This window comes from Myotis davidii, unplaced genomic scaffold (assembly GCF_000327345.1).
Source record: "Myotis davidii unplaced genomic scaffold, ASM32734v1 scaffold470, whole genome shotgun sequence".
NCBI classification, from domain to species: Eukaryota; Metazoa; Chordata; class Mammalia; order Chiroptera; family Vespertilionidae; genus Myotis; species Myotis davidii.
In genome coordinates, this window is record NW_006282125.1 from 277,334 (window position 1) to 299,168 (window position 21,835).

Below are 21,835 nucleotides of genomic sequence, written 5' to 3' on the forward strand. Positions count from 1 at the left end.
AAGAATTTCTTCAACATAACATAGTCGGGACCATTTTTATGGAAAACTCCCCTTTCCAATCATGGTATCCAATGCAATTAGGGCATGTCTGGCAGAGGTAGACATTCCTAATCAAAATGACCCCAGGTCCACAGCAGAGGCACCCCATGCTGCTTCCCAGCCATGGCAACACATGACGGTTTCCAGGAAAGAGTTTTAAAAACACTGATTGATGCCCGGGCCGCACCTCCAGAGGTTGTAACTTAATTTGCCTGCGGGGGTGTGCTTTGGTGTCCACCGATGATTCTTCTATGCAGCCAGAGTTGAGAACCTACCTCCTACTCCTTGTGTAGGAACAGAAGGAAGATGAGAGAGGCCAGATTCAGAAATGGAAGGATTTTATTGTCTCTTATACGTGCTGGTGCATGTAACTTGAATCCAGACTCAAAGTGCTGCTACCAACTTTTGGGTGGGATTTCAGAACTCGGACCTCAGGACTGACTCTGGGCAGCGTGGGGAACAGCACATCTTCAGGAGCTGGACGCACTGTGCACTGTGGGACTTGCCAGCCCAGTTCCTCCTGAAATATGGTAGCTAGAACATGACTCCAGTTCAGACTGACTGGTTGTTTTCAGGCTCAGTTCCTTTGTTAGAAAACAGTTCATTGTGTATCTGCTTGGATCTACCAAGGACCCCAAGAGGCAGGGGAAGTAGGCAGCCCTGGCTTTGAATCCTTTGCTTGAACAAGATGCTTCATCTCTGTAAGCCTCAATTTCTGCATCTGTAAAATGGGGATGACAATGCTACCTACTTCACAGAGGTGTTTGGAGGTGAGACAAGACACTGCATGAATTGTCTCACACATAGTAACTCAGCAGATGGTCAAAGTCTTTGTTTTGTGCTACCATCAATTATTTCTTCCAGTTCTCGATATTTGCCTTAGTTTCACATTGTGACCAAACCTGGTATGTTTCATTCACTAAATCTCAAGGGCTTTTAATTACACTTACAAATCAGTTAAATTAGGAAGTTACTAATTTAGCAGGAAAAAAGGCAGTCTTTAAATGTTAATATGCCCAAAATGATAATTTTCAGCAAACTAAGTACTTGATGAATATTTTATACAACTTACTTAACAAAGTAATTTGATTTGTAAAGGTTATTAACAGAATATTAAATATGTTTTCATTTTTTCTAAAACACCTGTCCATACTTTGTGGAAACAACAAAGTCTTGGAATTGGGGGAGGTGTTTGTCACAATCCAGAGCAGTTATTTGTTAGAGAGAGAAGCAGGAAAATGTTCAGATGGGATAATAGGCAATGAGTGACGCTTTTTTGGCCCAGGGGGTTGTTGGGAAATAAGGCCTTCATGCCTGTGGGACGTTAAAATAGTGTGTGATGACATAATAATATTTGGGGATAGCTTCTTTTTTTTATTTCAAATTTGCCTTTTTAATTACATAAGTGATAACATACCCACTTTGAGTATTCCTGAAATGTTTAATATAAAAAGTGCAAATCCCCTAATCTTCAGAAATAGCTGACGTTAACATTTAAGTGTCTCTTGGTATTTTCCTATGACAATCCAAATAACTATATACCACATATTTATATGTAATTTTTTATTTGCAAAAATGGGATCATGCTGTTTTACAAATTGCTTTTGGGATATTCTCCAGGAACCTCTTAGGCCACCATTTCCCAAAGTGTATTTGATGAAATTCCCCTCACTAATGGTACTCTGAGAAAAAAGAGTAGTGTGGTCAAATAAGTCCAGGCCTGTGGTCAAGTAAGTCCAGGCCTGTGGTTAAGTGAGTTCAGGCTTCAGTGCATACGCCGTCCCCCTCTTGGTGATTCATGATGCAAAAGCACATTTTAAAGGCTCTGAAAAGGCCTGCAGTGAAAATAATCTAATTAGCTTTTCTTAGCATTGCATTTCCTGAAATTGTTTTTGTTAGCACATTTTAACATCCTGTAGGCTTTTAGAAGTATTCCTTTTTTTAAATATGCTTTTTTCTAGAGAGAGAGGAAGGAAGAGGGATGGAGAGATAGAAACTTCTTTGAGAGCGAGACATTGGCCAGCTGCCTCCTGCACACCTCCCACTGGGAATTGAGCCTGCAACCCGGGCATGTGCCCTGACAGGGAATCGAACCGGGGACCTCTCGGTTCAAAGGTCAGTGGTCAACCACTGAGCCACACAGGCTGGGCTAGAACCACTGTTAGGCATTCCTCACCTCCCTTCCACCTACCCTCCTCCTCCATCTGTAGCCTTGTGGGGTAGGCAGGGGGAAAAATGCTCACGTATTCATTTAATCAACAGATACTTACTGCAGTCCTACTATGTGCCAAGCACTGTGATGTGACAGATGCTGGGGCTACAATAATGAGCAAGACAGCAGGCTCTCTTCGCTCAGAGTTGCGCTTCACTGCAGCACCATTCTAGTGTTAGTCATAAGCAGGATGGGTTGCACCTGGGAAAGGCAGACCTCAGCAGGGGACCCTCTGCAGCTGGTGGAGCCGGGAGCAGTGGGTAGAATTATCCCCACCCCTCTGGTCCTGACCCTCCCTCCTCAGCCTGTCCGGATCCCCACACTTTGCTCCTGCTATAAATAGAGGTGCTGGCAAGCGTCCGCGTGTTTGTTTTCCCTGCGTGTGCCCGCCCGTGCACCCAGGCCACTGCGCTTCACAAGTCGGGGAGAGCTAACAGGAGTTGGGGGCTTCCAGCAGAAGGCAGAGGCTGACAGACGGACTGGAGCATGCTTCAGGCTTCCAAATTGGTATTTATTTTAAGTTTTAGTTGGTTTAAAAGAGCTTTGTAATTGAGAAAGATTGAGGGTGGGTGGGGGACGGAATGTGTATATTTAGGGGTCAGGGAGGTGGTGAAGAAAGTGTGTTTGTATGAGGTCAGATGGGAAAGAAAGTAAACTGTCATGATTCTAGAGCACACTTACCAGCTGGAGCTGGAGCGGATTGCCGGGAGCACACGTAGGCCTGCACGTGTGCGTGTCTGTGTCCTAGAGGCAGTGAGGCCCAGAACAGGAAGCTGGACGGCCCAGGTGGGGTGTCTGGCCCTGAAGGTATCACCTATTCTCTGACCTCTTTTGTTGAAACACCAGGAATAAATCTGCAATAAGGATCAGACTAATGAAAATACGGGGTGCTCCTAAAAGTACCCCTGAAGGAGCTATTCAAATGAGACGCATGGCTGTCCATTATTGAACAGCTGCTTTGTGCCATCATCACTGGATGTTGACTGATGTAATCGGTTTTCCTTCGACACCCCTGTGAGGTAGGTGGGGTGTCCTATGTCAGTGGGGTAGCTCTGAAGTCCCGGGTGAGGTTTCTCGCTTGCAGGAAAGTCCAGGAGAGGTATGGTCCCTTCAGCGCAGTCACATACCAGCGCCTGGCTGCCTTCTTCAGCATTCCGTCATGTTACCCCAAGGCTTAGCTTTTCGCTTGAATGCTTCAGATTTCCTGCCCACATGCATGAGCCTGTTGGGGGTTGGATGTGGGTGCTGGCATGCTGGGGTGCTGGGGTTAGAGGCAGTTTTGCCTGACATTTGAATCAGCCCCAGAACCAGACAGGCAAGAAGCAGCAGCCTGATCTCCATTCATTCTGGGTCCCAGCACCTGAGACTGGTTTGAGTCAGGCGGAGGGTGAGGGAGTGGGCCTGGTGCCATTGGCAGCTTAATCACCATGAGGAAGGGGCATAGAAAATGACCGCAGGTGACAGCTTAATTGGAATTGGTGGCCATTATGTGACCTAGCAGAGTACATCAAAGTAAGTCTTTAACCCCCCAAAGCATCCTAAATGCCCAACTTGTACTAAGAAAAAGCTCCCTTTTTTACTATATGACTACAGCTCCTGTTCGGCTCGTCTCTGCCATAACCTTTAACCTTTGTGTCTCAGGTCCTTATTTGTTCACTCACAGGAATTTGCTGAATTACCGAGAACTGTGTTAAGGCTAACGATGCCCTTGTGAATAAGATCATCTCCGTTCCCAGTCCCTGCAGCCCTTGGTCTAGCACAGCGGTTCTCAACCTGTGGGTCGCAATCCCTTTGGCGGTCGAACGACCCTTTCACAGGGGTCGCCTAAGACCATCCTGCATATCAGATATTTACATTACGATTCATAACAGTAGCAACATTACAGTTATGAAGTAGCAACGAAAATAATTTTATGGTTGGGTCACAACATGAGGAACTGTATTTAAAGGGCCAGAAGGTTGAGAACCACTGGCCTGGCAGTTCAGCCAACTGTGATAATTCCTGTGATGGTGCGTCCCCGGGGGACGGGCAGGCCTCCGGGGGGGCAGAGCTGGGCCCTACCCGCTGCCTCGCAGAGAGCAGGTGCTGGGGCTGCCTGTGGAGCAGAGCAAGTTTGCTCAGTGCCCACCTCTCCGTACTCATTCCCCGCCACCCGGCTTGGATGCTCCAGCAGGGAGAGCTGTGTCCTCCTGCCTCCTCCGCTGAAGGAGAACCTAAGCCAGGTCCCTGAGGGAGACAGGGAGGAACCGGCAGACACATTGCCTTCCGCTCACATCCTGCTTGGCAGGGGGAGCCACCCAGACTTCCAGGACCAGACAGGGTTAGGCTGGGAAATGATTTTGGAGGTAGGTCTTCACAGCTTAGCAAACATTCATTGAGTATCTACTCTGTGTCCAGGAGAGAGACTTGTTAACAAGTAAGTTACTGTATAGTGAGAAGTGACAGTGACAGAGCTGAGGCCTCGGAGGTCCTCAGAGGCTCCTGTTCACGGCTGCCTTTTTCCTGCCTTCACTGCTGTTCTTTGATGCGTCTCCCAGGACTTTGCTAGGGAGGAACCTGGGTGATAGGAGGATACTTTTAGGCCTTTGGAAAGGGCTATGTGGGAGGACTGGCCTGTGCCGAGCGGTGTGTGCCCCTGTGAGTGTGCCCCAGTGTGTGACACGTTCATTTTGTCATTTCTCTGATGCCTTCCCTAGTGGTCTGGTTCCTTGCCTGTACTTGGTAAAACCTGCAGTTTATCTTTGACTTTGATCTTTTCTCCAGGCTATGCCGCATTTTAATTTCGGTGCAACAGAAAGGTGTGGCAGAGCTGCACGTTCACTAGGTTCCAAGGTCTTCAAGGCCGGGGCACTGTGCCTAGATTTCCTCTATGTCCCTGCCACCCTCTGTACGAGCGTGGATGATCTGGGGAAAATGCCTCCCCTTTGGTTGTGTGTATGTTACATCCCAGATCCTTGCTACCTGGGATAATACACCTGCTTCTTCCCGTTGCTTTCAGTGGGTCCTGTCAGGTGGTCCGTGCCCAGACTTCTGCTCCCTGAGCCGCTTACAATAGTCAGGTGTGTGTTCACGCAGGGATCGCAAGTGGGATCGGTTTCCTTTGTCCTAAGACAGTGGTTCTCAATCTTGGCTGCTCATTAGAATCACCTGGGAATCTTTTTTTTTTTTTTAAATATCTTTGTTACTACTGTTGTGGCCCCACCCCATAACAAAGAAACAGAATTTCCGGAGAATGAGGCCCAGAAATCAGGATTTTAAAAAGATTCCCAGGTGATTCTAATGTGTAGCCAAGGTTGAGAACCACTGGCCTAAGAGCTAGGGCTGTAAGGTGTTGGGATCTGCCTGAAGTGCTGCTCAAGCCCTGGGTCAGGTGTGTTTCTGGACCTTACCTGTGCTGTCTACCACTCACTCAAATGAATTCCTTTTGCATTGGACCTTCTTTCTGCTAACCGTGAGCACCAGAGTGCCGGGAAGTGGTGCTCCGTTTTCTTTGCTGTCCCTGTTACTGTTTACTTCCTTGTGTACCTGTTGGAGGTAGCCCTGGCCAGAGGCTGTAATTGGAAACAGGTGGGTGGGGAAGAGCAGGTGGATTGGATGCGGCTTTGCACCTTCACTGATGAAGTCGGGGCTGGGAGTGGGGGTCAGGGACGGACTGGGGTGTGTTTTCCTTTCTATAAACACTTCATAACTTCTTGTCCCAGACGATCTACTGCTTGATGGGATCTTTCCTCTTTCTCTCCAAACAAGTAGAGGCACTACTTGTGAGAAGCAGAAATTATGATTATTATCATCATCAGATGAGTGTGGAGAGGGCATAAACGGGGTAGGGGTTGGTGGTGGGGAGACGTTATTAGCTTAAGTGATGTAAATGTTGACTAGTGTTGGATGGAAATTGAGAGGCTAGAGCAGCCGTGGGCAAACTACGGCCCGCAGGCCAATTCCGGCCCGTTTGAAATAACTAAAACTATTGAAAAAAAAACCGTACCCTTTTATGAAATGATGTTTACTTTGAATTTATATTAGTTCACACAAACACTCCATCCATGCTTTTGTTCTGGCCCTCCGGTCCAGTTTAAGAACCCATTGTGGCCCTCGAGTCAAAAAGTTTGCCCACCCCTGGTCTAGAGACTGAGTCTTGCCACAAACTTGGGAACACTGTGTAGCACTCTCCAGAGACCTCCTGTCCCCGGGCTACTTGAGAGTCTGTAAAACACTATAGAATGTAGGTGTTCCTGCTTTCTTTGAACAAATATTCCTTGAACTTTTGATGCATGTGTGTGTAGGGCAACAGAACCAGGCCATTGTTTAATTTTGTACAGTTTATAAGGAACAACGAGCAGAGAGATGATATCATATGTGTCTGGAGTTGTTAAGATGCAACGTGCCTTTGTCTTAAGGGACATTAAAAGCACACCAGGTGGCAATGCCCCATGTGAAATTAGACCTCAGGTGAACGGCTCATGGTCAAGTTCCATCACACCTGTTTCCCCAAATTGCATCACTGCTATGTGCCAGGCTGCTTTCATGTGTAATCGTATTAACTCTTTTAAGCAGCTCTGCAAAACAGGTGTATCGTTCTCATTTTGCAGAGTAAACTGAGACTCAGCGCGTCAGTGACTTGCCCAAAGCCGCCTTCTATCCCGGGTGGAAGAGGCGGAGCTCGTGTCCAAGCCCCAGGCTCCCGATCCTGCTGAGTCCCAACACTGTCACTCAGCAGAGAACTACGACTATATCAAAAATTTGAAATGTGTCCTAAAATCCTTATGTGATAAACCATCAAGGAGGGTTTTGATAATCTCGTTCCCCATTTGTAAAGTGGGACAGTAACGCTCCCTGGGCTGTGAAGATGGAAGTGACAACGTATGTGAAGCCCCCAGCACTGGGCATGGCACAAAGGAGGAGCTCTCTGCTCTCATCCATCCTACCCTCCCCTGCTCTCTCCCACTCAGTGGCTTTCTTATTTCTCCTCCTCCCACCCTGGCCAAAAGCTCAGGTCCACGCTGGCCAGGTGATAACCTAATCATGGTATAGTCCTAAGTTAGATGCCCACAGTCCAGTGGCTGCAGGAAGCCCCAAGTCTCAACCTTAGTTGGATGTTTGTTCTGGGAGAAGACATAAGAAGGAAAACAGAAAAAGTCCTTGAATGAAACCCCAAACCATAGGAGCACCTGCAGGGACACTGACCTCCCTCAGGCCGCTAGGCCCCTCCCTCCAGGGCTGCCTATACTGTCCGAGGGGCCATTTGGTTTTGGAAAATAAAAGCCACAGTTACAGTCATTTCCTTCTAGGAAACCCCCTCCCCAGGTCCCCCACTGATAACAATGTGTCTCCATGTGTCCCTCCTGTATGTCCATGGTTCAGGTTAACATCTCTTCTGAACCCTGGATTTCTAATATGAACAAACCCTTCAGTTCAGCAGACACTGAGCCCCCAGGATGTGCCAAGGCTTTTTGAGGTGCTGGGTGGACACATCCCTGCCTTCAGGAAGTTCATCATAGGGGTAAGAGGGAAGAGATAAGAGGCCATTACAGACACGTGGTCAGATCCATAGGTCACTGTGGAAATGTGGGAGGTCTGCAAGATGCTGTGGAAACTGGCATGAGGAGCAGTCCTGGGAGCATCAGAGTTCCTCTGATGGGATGGAGGGTGAAGGAAAAGATGGTCCTGGTAGAAGGAAGAGAAGGCGTGAAAATGCCGTGTGCCCAGACTGAGGGCTTGTGGGAAGAAGACATGGGGAAGGTGGACTGCAGCCAGTTTCAAAGAACCTGGAGGGTTGTGCAAAGAGTTAGAACTTTATTTATTCACTAGTGGCCCGGTGCACGAAATTCATGCACATTAAAAGGGACTTAATTAGAGGAAATATTTTAATATTGCTAGTTGCCCTTTCTCTATAATAGAAATGTCAGAGATGAAAGAAAATTAGTAAAACGTATATGAAAATCTTCCTCCTGTCAGAGTCCAGGGCGCGCTGCTTGACCCAGAGTCAAGTCCCCACTCACCTGTGCGCACCTTGAAATCGCGCAAGACCCAGACCCGGCCAGCCCCAACCCCATTGGGCAAGATCCAGATCTGGCCAGCCCCACCGCCGTCAAGCCCCACCAGGCGGGGGGGCACAGCCTCAGGTCCCCCGCCCCAACGCCACGCAGCCAACTGAACCCTGGCAGCAGCTGGCAGTCGGGGGGAGTTTCAGGGTCCTGGCCAGCAGTAGTGAAACTATAGGAACATGTATATGATTTGTCTAGAAACCATTTGTTGAGCTCTTCCTATGTACTACACCCCATGGGGGTAAATTTTCAGCTGTGGTAGCTTTTGTTTTCTCTCTTGATTCTAAATTTTTGATTTTTACCTTCACAGAACGGAAAAAATAGCTTTGTTTCACAACCTAGGAAACGGATTCTTCATTCTTTGAGGAATTCCTTAGTATCGGTTACCGATTTTACTCTTTCTGAGAAGTTGGGAGAAATGGGCTCCATTCCCTTCCCACATTTTCTGCCCTCTTTACATTTTGAGCCCTGGAGACATACTCCAGGCTTCATCTGCTGGGCAGCCCACTCAGGGCAGAGGCCCTGTGCCCTTGGTTTGGCTGTGGCACACCACAGCTGTCAACCACAGCTGGCACACCTTCCTCCACTCCAGGTCAGTCGGAGGAGGGAAAGGGCCCAACCGGTTTTATCCCATTGTACCACCTGTGACTTCAGGGCCACTGGCCTGACACTGACGGGAGGTAGGTGTCACTGGCTTTTGTGATCTGCCCTCGACTGGGGTTAGAGATGGTGTTGGGATACCCCGGCATAGGTGGCTGAGTACATACGGAGGCTTCTGTGCCCGGGGCCCTGGTGGCCCATACCCACCTGCCACACTCCTGCACGTGCACACTTTTACAGAGCCGCACGTTCCATGCCCTGACCTGATGCACACTCCACTCTGCCCTCCTGGGAGCTCCCCCTTCTCACCTCTCCCCACCAGCCTCACCCCCAGCCCAACACCACCATCACCTTCCTCACGCCTAACCCCCAACTCCGCCTTACTGCTGATCCAGGCCTCTCCAGGTTACTGCTCTCTTCGGTCCTGGTCCTTTTGAAAGGAAGAAAGAAAGAAAAAGGGAGGAAAAACAGAAAGAAAGAGGGAAACAGAAGAATGAAACCGGACCGAAGGGGCAGTGGTGCCTGAGCAAGCTCACTGCATTACAATGAATATGGACTCTATTAAGCTCCGTTCTGCCTGTTAGTGTTTCCCGGGGCAACACAGCCCCCATATGGCAAGCATGCAGCAGATTAGGGTAGGCCCCTGGGCCCCATTGAAGGCCGGGGGCTTGACTGGCAGTTGAACCCCCATCCCACCTCCCTCTACTCCTCACACTTGACACTGCCTGTGTTTATCTAAAGCAAGGAGGGGGGGGCCATTTGGAAGGTTTTTGTCCGGCTCTGAGGGAAGGGGAGAGGGGGCTGGAGCCGGGCGGGGAGAGGGAGGCTGAGGGGAAGGGGTGGAGGTGGGGTGGAAAGGGGACAGCAGCAGGGAAAGCTTCATAAATATTCAAGAGGAGGGTGAATGGAGGGAGAAATAAAGCAGATGGAATTCGTGTTAAAGAACAGCACAATCGCCCTGTTTTGAGCCCTCCAAAAACAAAACACAAAAAGCAAAAGGAATGCCTTCTAGGAGAGCAGGAGCTGCGTTTATCCAATTAGCAGGGTTGTCAAATTGAATTTATATGGAATAGGGTGGGGGATTGAGAAGGCGTGTAGAAGAAAGGAAATGGTTTTCCTTTTCTCTCTTTTTTTCCATTTAGCAATAAAGGTTTGTGTCTCCCCCTGCTCCATGCAGTAGATTTTTAAAAAATCTCTTTAGAGAAATAAGGCTATTTTCAGGAAGGGGTATGTGTGACAAAGAAAGGAGACTCCCCAGTAACTTCTTCCTCAAGTGGCTGAGGTGGGGAAATTCGATTTGCCCTAGAGAGCAGACCATCCCTTCACTGGGGCAGAGGGCACTTCTCTCTGTGGGGGATCCTCCAGAGCCCAGAGGCTATGCCAGGGTCCCCCCTCCCCTTGCCTGGATGGTGAGCGCTCCCCCCCCTCGCCCCCACCTGAGTGGAAATAGACTCTGTCCATGTTTGTAATAGCAGCTGGTTATCAATATTGGCCGCAGTGAGAATGAGAAGCCCAGGTTTTACTAATGTCACCTTGATCATATATTCCTTTCTCAAAAACCATCCAAGGGTCCCATCTCCTATGGTACGGAGTTCAAACTCCATTTCCTCCTCTTCCACAGCCTGACCCAACCTCATAGTCCCTCCCTCGCCTCCTGTCATTCTGCTAGAATAGTCTCCAAAGTGGGCTGCAAGCTGCTGATGGGGGAAATACAAGAAATTCCACCTTGGAAGAACATATTAGAGGCTCTTAACGTGTGTTTCCATCTCAAAAAGGCACAGGAAAGAAACCAAGCTTTCCTGGTGTTTAATACCGGGATGGACAGTGATACCTGCAGCCCGAGTGTCTGGCAAACAGTGCCAGGAGGCCTCCACGCGTGGAGGGCGGGCAGTGGGGACCTCGCTGCCCGTTCATGTACTCCTCACTTTTCCTGTTCTCCGTTAAGTGGATTTACAGATTATATTATTTAGTTTTAGCTAAACTAACTCTCACCAAAGGACAAGTGGCTTGAAGAGATGCTACAAAGAAGCTGGGTTGCAGAGCAGCTGATAATCCAAGCGCAGGCAAACAGGAGGAGATGGCAGGGCTGCCCCTTTTCAAGCCAGTTAGGAAGCAAAAACAATGGTAATAGAATCACTTCTGATGAGAAGTCACCAAATAATTAGCATTCACACTGAGCGTTTGAAAGAGATTACATCCATGTTATTAGTGATGAGCCTAGGCCTAAATAGGCGTGCAGTGTTAGCTTAATGATGTTACAAAACAACCATGATTAACAAGCCATTAAAGTGAGGTCTCACTTTTACCTCCTCTCTTTCACGTTTGAGCTCAGCAGTACCTGCATCTGATGTATACATAGATATGCATGCATAAGGGATATTTGCCCAGTCTATATTTTACTCACGGGAGCAAGATCAGGAAATCTGGAGACCACTGTTCAAGACAAGCAGCCAAACTGCTCGGTGCACCTCCCACCCCAACACCTGCGTTCCCGCCAGACGGTGTCACCTTCCTGCAGTGCCATGTGGCTCCTCACGCCTGCGCCTGCATGTTCCAAAAGGCCCCGTGGCAAACCCTGGATCCAGAAAACCTTTCCCGAGAATTCGAACTGGAAAACGCTCTCCTCCCTCTGCTCTCATTTGCTATTTCCCCTTTGTGGTGATCAGTGAAGATGTTAAAGATGCTACATGAGAGGAATCCCAAAACTTCGTGGTTTTATGCAACAAAAGATTGCACTGCCTTCTTCCATCTTGCGGCGGTGCCCTCTGAAACCTGTGACCTGTGGCCCTGGGCCAGGAGAGGGGAGATGCGTAAGTCGCTCTCTAGTTCTCCAGCTCCTAACTGCCTTGGTCTGGAAGTGACACTGACACGTTCACCTACACTTCTTTGGCCAGCACTGGTCACAGGGCCCTGGGCTTGCAGCAGAGGAGGCTGGGAAATGAGGCGCTTAGGGATGTCGGCTGAGCTCGCTGACTAAATCCACTTTCTATGACCGTGCCTTGCGTACTTGTCTTATATGTGGCAGATTGCAGTAATATTTTTTCTTTCCCAATAATAAAATCAAAATACACCGTTTTTAAATGGGAGACTCACACACAAAATTTGGATAAGGAATAAACTATAGAAATGTGAAGAGTGGCTCAGGCTTAAGAACCTAAAAACAATTGTTATTCTCCCCTGTTTGACATCAGAGATGTCTGGGTAGATGTTCTGGGGACCTGTCTAGAACTGTGCCGTTTAAGGTAAGTGAACATGTCCTGTGTCACTTCTGGGGCAAGGCAGGTAAGAGCTAGAGAATTAGACCCAGGGTGACCACTAACCCCATGTGGCCACTTAAATTAAAATTTAGCATGCCATTCCTCTGCCACATTAGCTGTAGTTTGGGGATTTAATAGCCGCAAGTGGGTAGGGCTGCCGAGCATTTTGCACAGCACAGATGCAGAGCGTCTTCTTCAGTGCAGAACATTCCATTGGAGGAGTCTGTGGAAGGAGCGACGAGAGCTTGTTGTAGATTAGGGTGTAAATGGTAAAAGGGTGACAGTGACCACACAGATAGTTACTGTGACGGGTAATGATCCAGATAACGTTATTTTTATGCATAAGAAAGTAAGTTCAGAAACACTGTAAACTGAGTTTTAAAAGTAGTTCTAGCAGTTGGCTAACCCGACCTCAGGGAGGCAGTGTCAGGACAGTGGGAAGAGCACTGGCCCAGAGGGGGACCCGACTTGGACCCCTGTGTCTCCTTCCTAATCAGCTGGGACACCTTCTGCAAATCGCTCTCTTTCCTCAGATCACTCAATACCCATGAGCTATGACAGTGTTTTCTCCGAGGGTCCCTCCTAATTTAGAATGTTTCCCTTTAATTAGGTCTGTGGATACAATTTTTTAAGTAAAAATGACTTTAAAAAATATATTTTTTATTGATTTCAGAGTGGAAGGGAGAGGGAGAGAGAAATAGAAACTCGTTGATGAGCGAGAGTCACTGATCTGCTGCCTCCTGCACGCCCCACACTGGGGATCGAGCTGCAACCCGGGCATGTGCCCTGACCGGAAATTGAACCGCGACCTCCTGGTTCATAGGTCAACGCTCAACCACTGAGCCATGCCAGTGAAGCAGTAAAAATGACTTTTTAAATCCTTCTCCAAAGTCTATCTAAACTCACATGTCCAGCCCTCTGAGAATTCACTCATTCCCCCAGGATTTTCCCCCAATGTCACTCCTGTGTGCAGGAGCATCCCCTCTTTCTTGAGGCAGAGGGTAGGGGTAGAGCCGCCAGCACTCAGCAGGCACGCTGCCACTTGGCATCACCATCTGGGAGGAAATCTCTCTGCCTTCCAAGGTAGTGGGGAAGGTGAATTCTGCTATGGAATTGGGAACGTGCAAACAATATAATCTGGGCTTAGAAATGTTTCTTTTCGTACGTAGCTAGCCCCTCCCAACCAATGGAACAAAATTTTTGTCAGATCTGTTTCGTGCCACTGAATGTTTCAGCTCTTCTTGGCGATAGGTCACGGTCCATCCAAAGCCGTGTTTTGTGTATTAGCCACAGAGCCCCCCCTTTCTGAGAGAGTGGCATGGCCCGTATGACCCGGGGTGGCCCCTGAACTGCAGTCTCACGCCCACTCTGTCCGGCCAGCCACCCTCTGGGGAAGTTGGCGCTGGCCACCTCCTGCCCATGATCAGCTCTCGGTTGTTTGTGATTTTCTTGCAAAATAAATACTGAGGCTATAATTTCTCATGCTCGTTCTTGCCTCAGAAGTGTATTCTGTTGTTGTTTTTAGAAAGTTCAAAAACGTCTGCTTGGAGGAGCTTGTATCAGTGGGAACACGTGTGTCAGCAGTTAAACTTCTCAGACATGTTTGAGGCTTCGTGTCCAAATAACCCTTTAAAAAGCAAGGACCTAAGCCTCAGGGAGGAATTCATGTCAAGAATTCATTTTCCCTTCTCTCTGCTTTTTGACTCTTATCTTGGTCTCTCCTCTTTTTCTGAGAAATTGCATAGAAAATAAGGATCTACTAGACAGACCTTGCTTTGCTGGGAAAAATGCCAGGCCTTCCTGTTGCAACTTTGAAATTGTACCTTGATCATTTCACAGTGGGGCAGCGTTACACTGCAGAGCGTACTCCAATGAAGCTTACTGGCCTTTTTTGACTCATTAAAGCAAAGTGCTCAGAAATCTGTCACTTTGGAATGACCTTTCTAGACTAAACTCACTCGGTATCCTGGTTCAGGAAGTAACCCCGTTTCCCAGCTGTTAGATAAGAGGCGCCGTGGTTCCAGGGCCCCCTGCCCGGTCCCATATGTGGGTCACAGCCCTGCTCTTGCATGAAGGAAACCTCACGGGGTCCTGCTTTGGGGTCATTAAATGGTACCTGCTCTGAAGCTGGTGTGGGAATTAATGAGTTAACTCCTTCCTGCTCCTCTGGGTACCTGCTTCCTCTCACCTCTACCTCCCCAGCGGCATTCTTTTCTCCTTGCTGCTTTTAAAGGCAGGATGGTGGCGGGCGGCAGCAGTGGGGTCTGTTTCCAGTTTGAACCTTATAAATTACCGAGGGTGCAGAAGTAACAGGGATTGTTGGGCTGGTCCTTGTTAAGCAGGAGGGGGTCAGAGCTGAATTTCCTCAGTAAAACCTTTGTTGGACTTTACAACCCAAACTCCTCCGCAGCCACCCTGTGCTCAGATGCGAGCCAGCCCTCCCGCCCCTGTGTCTGCTGGTCTTCTTTTTTGCCCTTTATTACTTTGCATCCCTGCCTCTCTGCCTCCCAGCTTTTCTTCCTTCCTCCCCTTTTTCCTTCCATTCTTCCTCCCTTCCTTGGGGCAGGGAAGGAACAGGTGTCCCCAAAGTCCTTAAGGGATGGAGGAAACGAGGGCGTCATGAGCAATCACGTTCCCTAAATTCCTACGATGGTAGTCCATGCAGTGTTCTAGATAAATATGTTGTCTCATTTGATGGAAAGGAGGCAATTCAAACAAGTATCTGGAAAATTTAGAGGACACTCAAAGCTTGCTTTTTTGGTATAGAACTTTTCTCTAGAAATAACTTAAAATTCCTTGCTGTTCTACATCACCTATATTCTAACTCCGTTAAGCACCCAGTGGGTGCAGGGTGCTGACAGAAAATGTGTAGAAAGGCCCAACCGGTGTTGCTCAGTGGTTTAATGTTGACCTATGAATCAGCAGGTGACGGTTCAATTTCCAACCAGGGCTCGGTCTCTTGTGTGGGGCGTGCAGGAGGCAGCCAATCAATGATTCTCTCTCATCATTGATGTTTCTCTCTCTCCCTCTTCCTTCCTCTCTAAAATCAATAAAAAAATACATTTTTTTTAAAAAAAGAAAATGTGTGAAAAGGCTACTATTGTGGTTAAGAGCACAGAGCCGGGTTGCATCCCAGGCCTGCATTTATGTGAACTAACCCCTGGAACTCAGTGTCCTCACCTGTAAGATGGGGATAACACTACCCACTTTATAGTGTTTTTATGAAGATTAAAAAAATACCTCCCGCAAGAGAACTAAGCAAGGACCCTGTAGTGAGAGCAGGCCTGCCCCACGCCCCTGCCTCCTCACACCTGTCCCCAGCCACCTCCATCCACATCCTTTGCAGAGGTCTTTAATTTCGCTTTGCTAATAACATGACCCTTTGATTTACTGGATTGTCGCAATAAAAAGAGCAAAAGCTCTCTCAATACCAAGAGGAAAATATTTTATCTTGTCAAGAAAATACTCTTGAAAAGCTTCTTTCAGACTTTTCTTTCAAACCTTTTATAGAAAATGTGCCCTTGTCCTTCCCCAGAGCAAAGGGGGAGTCTCCGATGTGGAAGACACAAGGCAAAGGGAGGGATGAAGAGGCAAAGGGGAAGAACTCCTTCTTGGAAAACATTCAGAGCAAGTGTGGGGCTGGTCCACCATCTGGTCTGGCGATGCTTGCTGGGCAGAGCAATGTGCCCTCTTGCCTCCAGCAGCTGGGGGGAAAGCCCAGGGCAAAGGAGCTTGGGGAAGGGAGAGGTTTAGGCAAACCCCTAGCACAGAGCAGGAGCCCGAAGCCCAGCCTTCATCCCGTGTCCCGTGTCCTGTGTCCCAAGTGATGGCGGTTGAAGAGCTGAGGACCGGCTCCTGCAGCCAACTGCGCAGGCAGCCAGAGCTCCAGACGGGCGCGCACAAGGCATCGCTCAGCTGGGGAGCGCCGCTCCCTCCCCGAGCTTCTGGTGGTGATGGCGAGTTTTTGAAAGAGTCGTTGTTTAGATAAACTGGTCTAGGAGGGTTCTCGTTGTGAGTGTCTGTCACCCTCCTGGAAGTGACTCCTAGTATTCCCACCTGTGCGTGATTCAGGACGCTGCATCCTCTGTCGATGGCCTGCATGTGGCCTTCACTGTTCTCTGAAGCTCACTCCAGGGCCTCCCTGCCCAACCAGGATGTCCACCCACCTTCCTTCTCGGCCTAATGTGCCGTAAGTGCAGCAGTGGAAAGCGTGGAAGCAACGTCGTGGTTCAGGCTGCGACAGAAGTGTGTGTGAGCGTGTACACCCGCCTCTCGGTGATGTTGATGCGTCTTTCAAGGCCTGTAGCTTAAAGGAGGCTCCAAGATATAACACTGTGGCAGCGAGGAGTTCAAGTCCTAGGCAGGCGGTGAGAGGGTGGCTGGGAGCTGAGCGGGACCGTCCTGCGGCTGGAGGTGCAGTGAAGGCTAGAACCCGCAGGGATGCTGTTCTGGGCGGACAGGCAGCCTGGTCCCTCAGTCAGGCTCAGGAGTGCAGATTTTGTGCAAATAAAAAGGCCGGAATTCCAGCACCGGGGGAGAGAAGGTGGGGCCTTGGCCGACGTGTGACTTTTATATGTTGTGGGACTAGAGGTTACAGACAGGCTGAGGCGGGTAGGTTGATTCCAAGAATAAAAAAAAGTTCACAGAGATGCAGGGATAGGGTTGGGGAGAAAGGGAACCTGCCACTTTGGTGAGTCCCTGAGACTTTAGGACTCGGTTGCCAGCACCCTAAACAAGGGCTCCGACGCACAGTAGGGTCGCAGCGCTATCTGCCATGGTCTGTGCTAGTGGCACGTGGCCGCAGACCTCCGGCCTCCTGCAAGCAATGGTACTGGCGTCTGTGCTGGGTGTTCACTGCCCGTGTCCTGGCCCCTGTCCTTGCCGCTGTAGCTGTGCCAAGCAAGGCTGTAGCATTCTTACCATCACACAGCCACCTTTTAGCTCCAGGTGGGGGAAACTTGAAGCATCTTTTGGATGAGAAATAGTGTGAGCGTGTTCTTGGGCCTTCCAGCAGCATAGCAGGCCAGCACTCAGCGTGTCCGGCGTGTCTGATGGAAGCAGAGGGTGCGGGGACCTACCAGGCTCTGGCTTACACGTGGGCATCTCAGGCCTTCTCACCATGGCTCGCTCTCTCTCTCTCTCTCTCTCTCTCTCTCTCTCTCTCTCTCTCCAGAGTGCTGTAGAGGATTGCAGAATCTCTGGGAGTGACTGGTGGCTTATGGGACGTTGGCTTCGGACCCTTTGTCACACACCTGCCGCGTGGGACGATGACGACTCAGAGAGGAAGGAGGCCCGCGGTCACGCTCACCTGCCTCCTCTTGGCCACAGCCAGCTGTTTCGCTGACCCAAGTGAGTCTGCCCTTCCCTTTCTCCGCCTGCCCCTCTCGGGAGAACACTTGCCCCTTAATGTCAGACAGAAGCGTTGCACATTCTACCACAGCCCTTTCAGAAGCCCTTCCTCTCTCAGGATTTTAAAGAGCCCTCGTTCCCCCTGGTTCAGGGACACACTCAGTAACACAAGATGAGAAATGATCCCTGCAACATCACAGGGCTCATAGCTGGGTTTTCTAATCGTTTCCGAGCCATTCCAGGGGAGGAGGAACAGCAATAGTAACTGCCTTGTTCTGAGCACTTAATATTTGAGATTATGGCAGGCAGTTTACATGTTTGTGAGCTTCACGGCAGCCCTGTGGGAAGTATTATTAGCCCCATTTTACAGATAAGAAACTGAGGCCGGAAAGGCCAAAGTCACATGGCTCAGAAGCATGGGACTGGGATTCAGATTTAGGTCTGTCCAACTCCAAACCTACGTGCCCGCCTTTGCACCCACGGCCACTCCCTTCTGCCCTGCGGATTGAGCACCGGCTGGGGAGGGCACCCTGGTCTTCAGAGAAAGATCCGCTCCGCTGGCTGCTCGGTTCTGAAAGGCTGCCTGGTGCTGCGCTTCTCAAAGGTCCTGCTGCTGGAGCCCTGAGAGTGTCACTTCACGGCTGCATCTGTTCTTCTTGCAGACAAGGTGCCTCAGGTCACCGTGCAGCCTCCCTCCACGGTCCAGAAGCTCGGGGGAACTGTGATCCTGGGCTGCGTGGTGGAGCCGCCGGGGATGAGCACCACCTGGCGCCTGAACGGGAGGGAGCTGAACGGTTCCGATGATGCCCTGGGCGTCCTCATCACCCGCGGGACGCTCGTCATCACCGCCCTCAGCAACCGCACCGTGGGACGGTACCAGTGTGTGGCCCGGATGCCTGCGGGGGCCGTGGCCAGCGTGCCAGCCACGGTGACACTAGCCAGTGAGTGCTGCTCCTTTGCTCCCCGGCCGTGGTGCGGTCTCTCCTCCTCTCTCCCAGTCTCTCTGGTCTCTCTGCCCTCACCCCCTCACCATTCATACCCCCTGTCATTAGTCTTACCATAAAGGGGTCTTGATCACTGAAATGTAAAATCGAGTGTGGGAGCAGCCCAGCAGTCCCAGGGACGGGGCGTGTGCCTTGCGAAGCCACTTGGCGAGAAGGGGACATGTGTGTCTGGGCTGAGTGTCTAGAAGGAGAGAACTTGACATGGATGAGCTGTTTCTGTGGCCCCAGAGCTGGGCCAGGCCATACCTTTCCACTTGGTCACTCTGTGGGTTTAGGTGGTTGTGCCAGTTGCTCACTGTCCCCTCCGTCCTCCGAGCTCCATCCTCACTGTGGCTGCCGTCAGAGCACTGACAGGGCTCTGTGTGGGCTGAACAGAGCCTGCCCGCCCCACTCTTGGCCACCTGCCTCTCTCTGAGGGGCACGCACGTTATACAAATGCCTGGAGTGTAAACAGCAGCACACAGTGGAAAGGAAGCTGCACGACAAAGGGCTCAAGAGAAGAGGAAGGAGGAAGAGATCGGGTGATGGTTTGGTCCAGGGAGGCTGCCAGGAGAGGACTTCATGCTACTCTTACATGTAATCACCACTTGGGTCTGCTCTGACCCAGGCACCACACGCACCTTACCCGGTCTGCTACCCACTGCACGCGTGGCAAATGAGACTTGACTGATTAAATAAACGTCCGAGGCTGGAGAGCCCCCACCCCCACCCCTACTCTTATGTGCCAGGTCTGGAGCTGGGCTATATAAAGAACCACCCCCCTTTCCTGGAGCCTGAAGTGTAGGGCATGGGGAAACTCTGAGATTAGTGGGGTTTCGGTTTAAACTGCGATCTTCAGAGCTTGCTCCCCTGTGACTCACTCGGCAGTGACCCTTTCTCCCTGGCAGCCCTGCCTTGGGCTTCCACGTCACCACCGTCGCCGCCCTGCTGGGGGAGATGTCCAGGAGGCCGTGGGTCATGCTGGGGGCCCTGGGCAGTGTGAGCCCTGGGAGGAGAGCGATGAGGGTGGGGAAGCAGAAGAGCAGAGGAGGAAAGACCCTTCTCTCCCTCTGGCTCCCAGATCCCTGAGGGGCTGCCCTCCACGGGAACCGTGGAGCAGCCCTGCCCGTTTCTCAGAAGGGAGGAAGGCAGGGTGGATCCCCATCTCCCTCAGGGCCCAGGCCCACCAGCCTGGGCTGCATCTGGGAGCCACTCCCCAGCCTCCATGAGAGCCACTTTGTGGTGGAAGGAGCACACCGAGCTCTGGGTGATTGGAGGCCGCAGGAGACTTGGGTGAGGACGGGGAGGGTGCGGAGGGCCCATCTCTTCATGAAAGGAAAGGTTGAGGTCAGAGCTCCACCTCCTACCATCATACTCCTCCTTTATATTTTTAATTATAGTTAAATTACATTATAGAAAGTTTGGAATCTATAGAAAACAGTGTTTCTCCTGAGCCCCCATCACACAACCACTATTATCATTTTGGAGCACGCCCTCCCAGCGTTTCTCCAGACCCACGTCTCGCACTGCTGACTACTGAACATGTGGTCTCTACCTTTTCTCCTCTTCCCCTGGACATGGTACGACAAGCATTTTGCATTGGCCATGTGACCGTTTTAACTTTGTCTTTTTTATCGAGTGTTAAATGCACCCGGTAAAGCACACGAAGTGCGCTAATGTTCCGTGACAACCTGGCACGGTTTCCACATGTCCACACCGTGTGCCGTCACTCCAGCAGGTTCCTCGTGCCCCTTCCCAGCTCACCTGCCCCACCCCAACCAGAGCAGGTTCATCGTTCCCCACGGCCCGGGAACATCCACCCAAAGGCACCGAACCCTTTTCCCATCACCAGTCAGGTTGCTCCCAGTTGTCCGTTCTTACACATATGATGTGCTTTTTAGCAGCATTGGTGCCTTTGAAGGGTAATGCTGCTCATCTCGGAGGGAGAGTCCGTCTGCAAATGGTCAGCACATGTCCGTAAAGTGCAAAAACGCCATCACCATTCACTTGGTCTAATTAGGAGCCAGGCTGAGCCTTTCATTGTTTGGAGACGGGGAGAGCTGGAGAGGAGGAGGTTTGCTTTGGAGCCCTCCTTGTACTTCAAGGTGTATCTGTGTGAGGGAAGACAATTTATAGCTTTATTTTAAAAAAAAATTCCTGGCCACTTCTTCTCTAACGCTTAAAGGGATCTGCAATTGGCAGTGAGGACAAAGGGAAGGGTTTGGTTGCAACCCAAGAAGGCAGAGCGAGAGAAGAAGGGGCTTGTGCAGAAGCCAACCGAGTCTTGTTTGAAAGCCAAGAGCTATTGGCTTGTCATTTAGACATGAATCAGAAGTGAAATGTTTGGGCCTGACTAGAAGGACGGAGAGGTTCTGGAAATCGGGAGAACGGGCGTGGAGGGGTTGTGTCATGGAGAACAGGGAGTTGGTGGAGTGGGACTGCAGCCTCCCAATTTGGAGGAGGCAGCGGGAAGGCGGGAGAGGCGGGAAAAAGGGGTGCTGTCTTTGGGTTAATGCCATGGGGCATTTGGCCCAGACTCAGCAGTTAGATTAAGTTTCCGAAAGCACATTCCTGAGCAGAATGGGGGCTGTGTTTTGCTGGTTGGCTGGTGTGCGAGGGAGGCTGAGCAGCAGAAGGGATTACCAAAGGCCTAGTCTGCACTTAGAAGCCAGGCTGGGCAGTGGCGTGCCGGTGTGCACGCACGCACACCCCACACAGTTCGAGACTTCCTTTTCCTCGGGCCTCCTCTGCGCATGTCCAGATGTTCATCCTCTGACAAGGCATTGGCTGTGTGGCCTGCCTGGCAAGACTGCCTCCTGCATCTCAGTGAACTTCTGGAGATCACTGGGAGCTTTTGGTGATCCGGGCTGGGGCCTGGCATGAGGATTCGGGGTACAGAGAGGCCACTAGCAGGACTTCCCTGGTCCAGACCTCTTTGGCCCTGATGCTGCGGGGTGGGGGTTGCACCTGGCCTTCATCCCCACCTGGTGACGTCGGCCTCTGGTCTTCAGGTAAAATCGAACCACCTGAAGAATCTCACCTGAGCACTCCTACCCTCCACCCCAGCTTGCCCTGGCCGTGTGGATACGGCTGCCCTCGCTCTGTGGAAGTGCCTCCCCAATCTCCTCTGTAGGGAATTCTTTCCTTATGGAACCTACATGTGGTTTGTGGTAAATCTCTCTTGCTGCTAATGCCTCACTTCAGACCACCTTATTTAACTCTTGCTTTTTGACATGCATTTGGCTTTGAGATCCTTGATTCCTTTTACCTTTCTTTTCACAAGCTTTACCCCAGGAGCCAAACGCTTGACATGGCTCAAACGTTCCCGCTCTGTGCACCTGAGCCAACAGA

The 21,835-nt window shown here is 50.4% G+C and overlaps 1 protein-coding gene across 1 annotated transcript in view; it reads left to right on the forward strand.

Annotated features, from left to right (window-relative positions):
• Window positions 1-21,835, forward strand: part of BOC (BOC cell adhesion associated, oncogene regulated) — a 70,540-nt gene that overhangs the window by 16,523 nt on the left and 32,182 nt on the right. Inside the window, exons 3-4 of the mRNA XM_006752681.2 lie at window positions 17,326-17,501; window positions 18,164-18,442. Coding sequence (XP_006752744.1) covers window positions 17,420-17,501; window positions 18,164-18,442 — 361 coding nt within the window. The 5' untranslated portion in view covers window positions 17,326-17,419. The remainder of the gene's footprint in view (window positions 1-17,325; window positions 17,502-18,163; window positions 18,443-21,835) is intronic.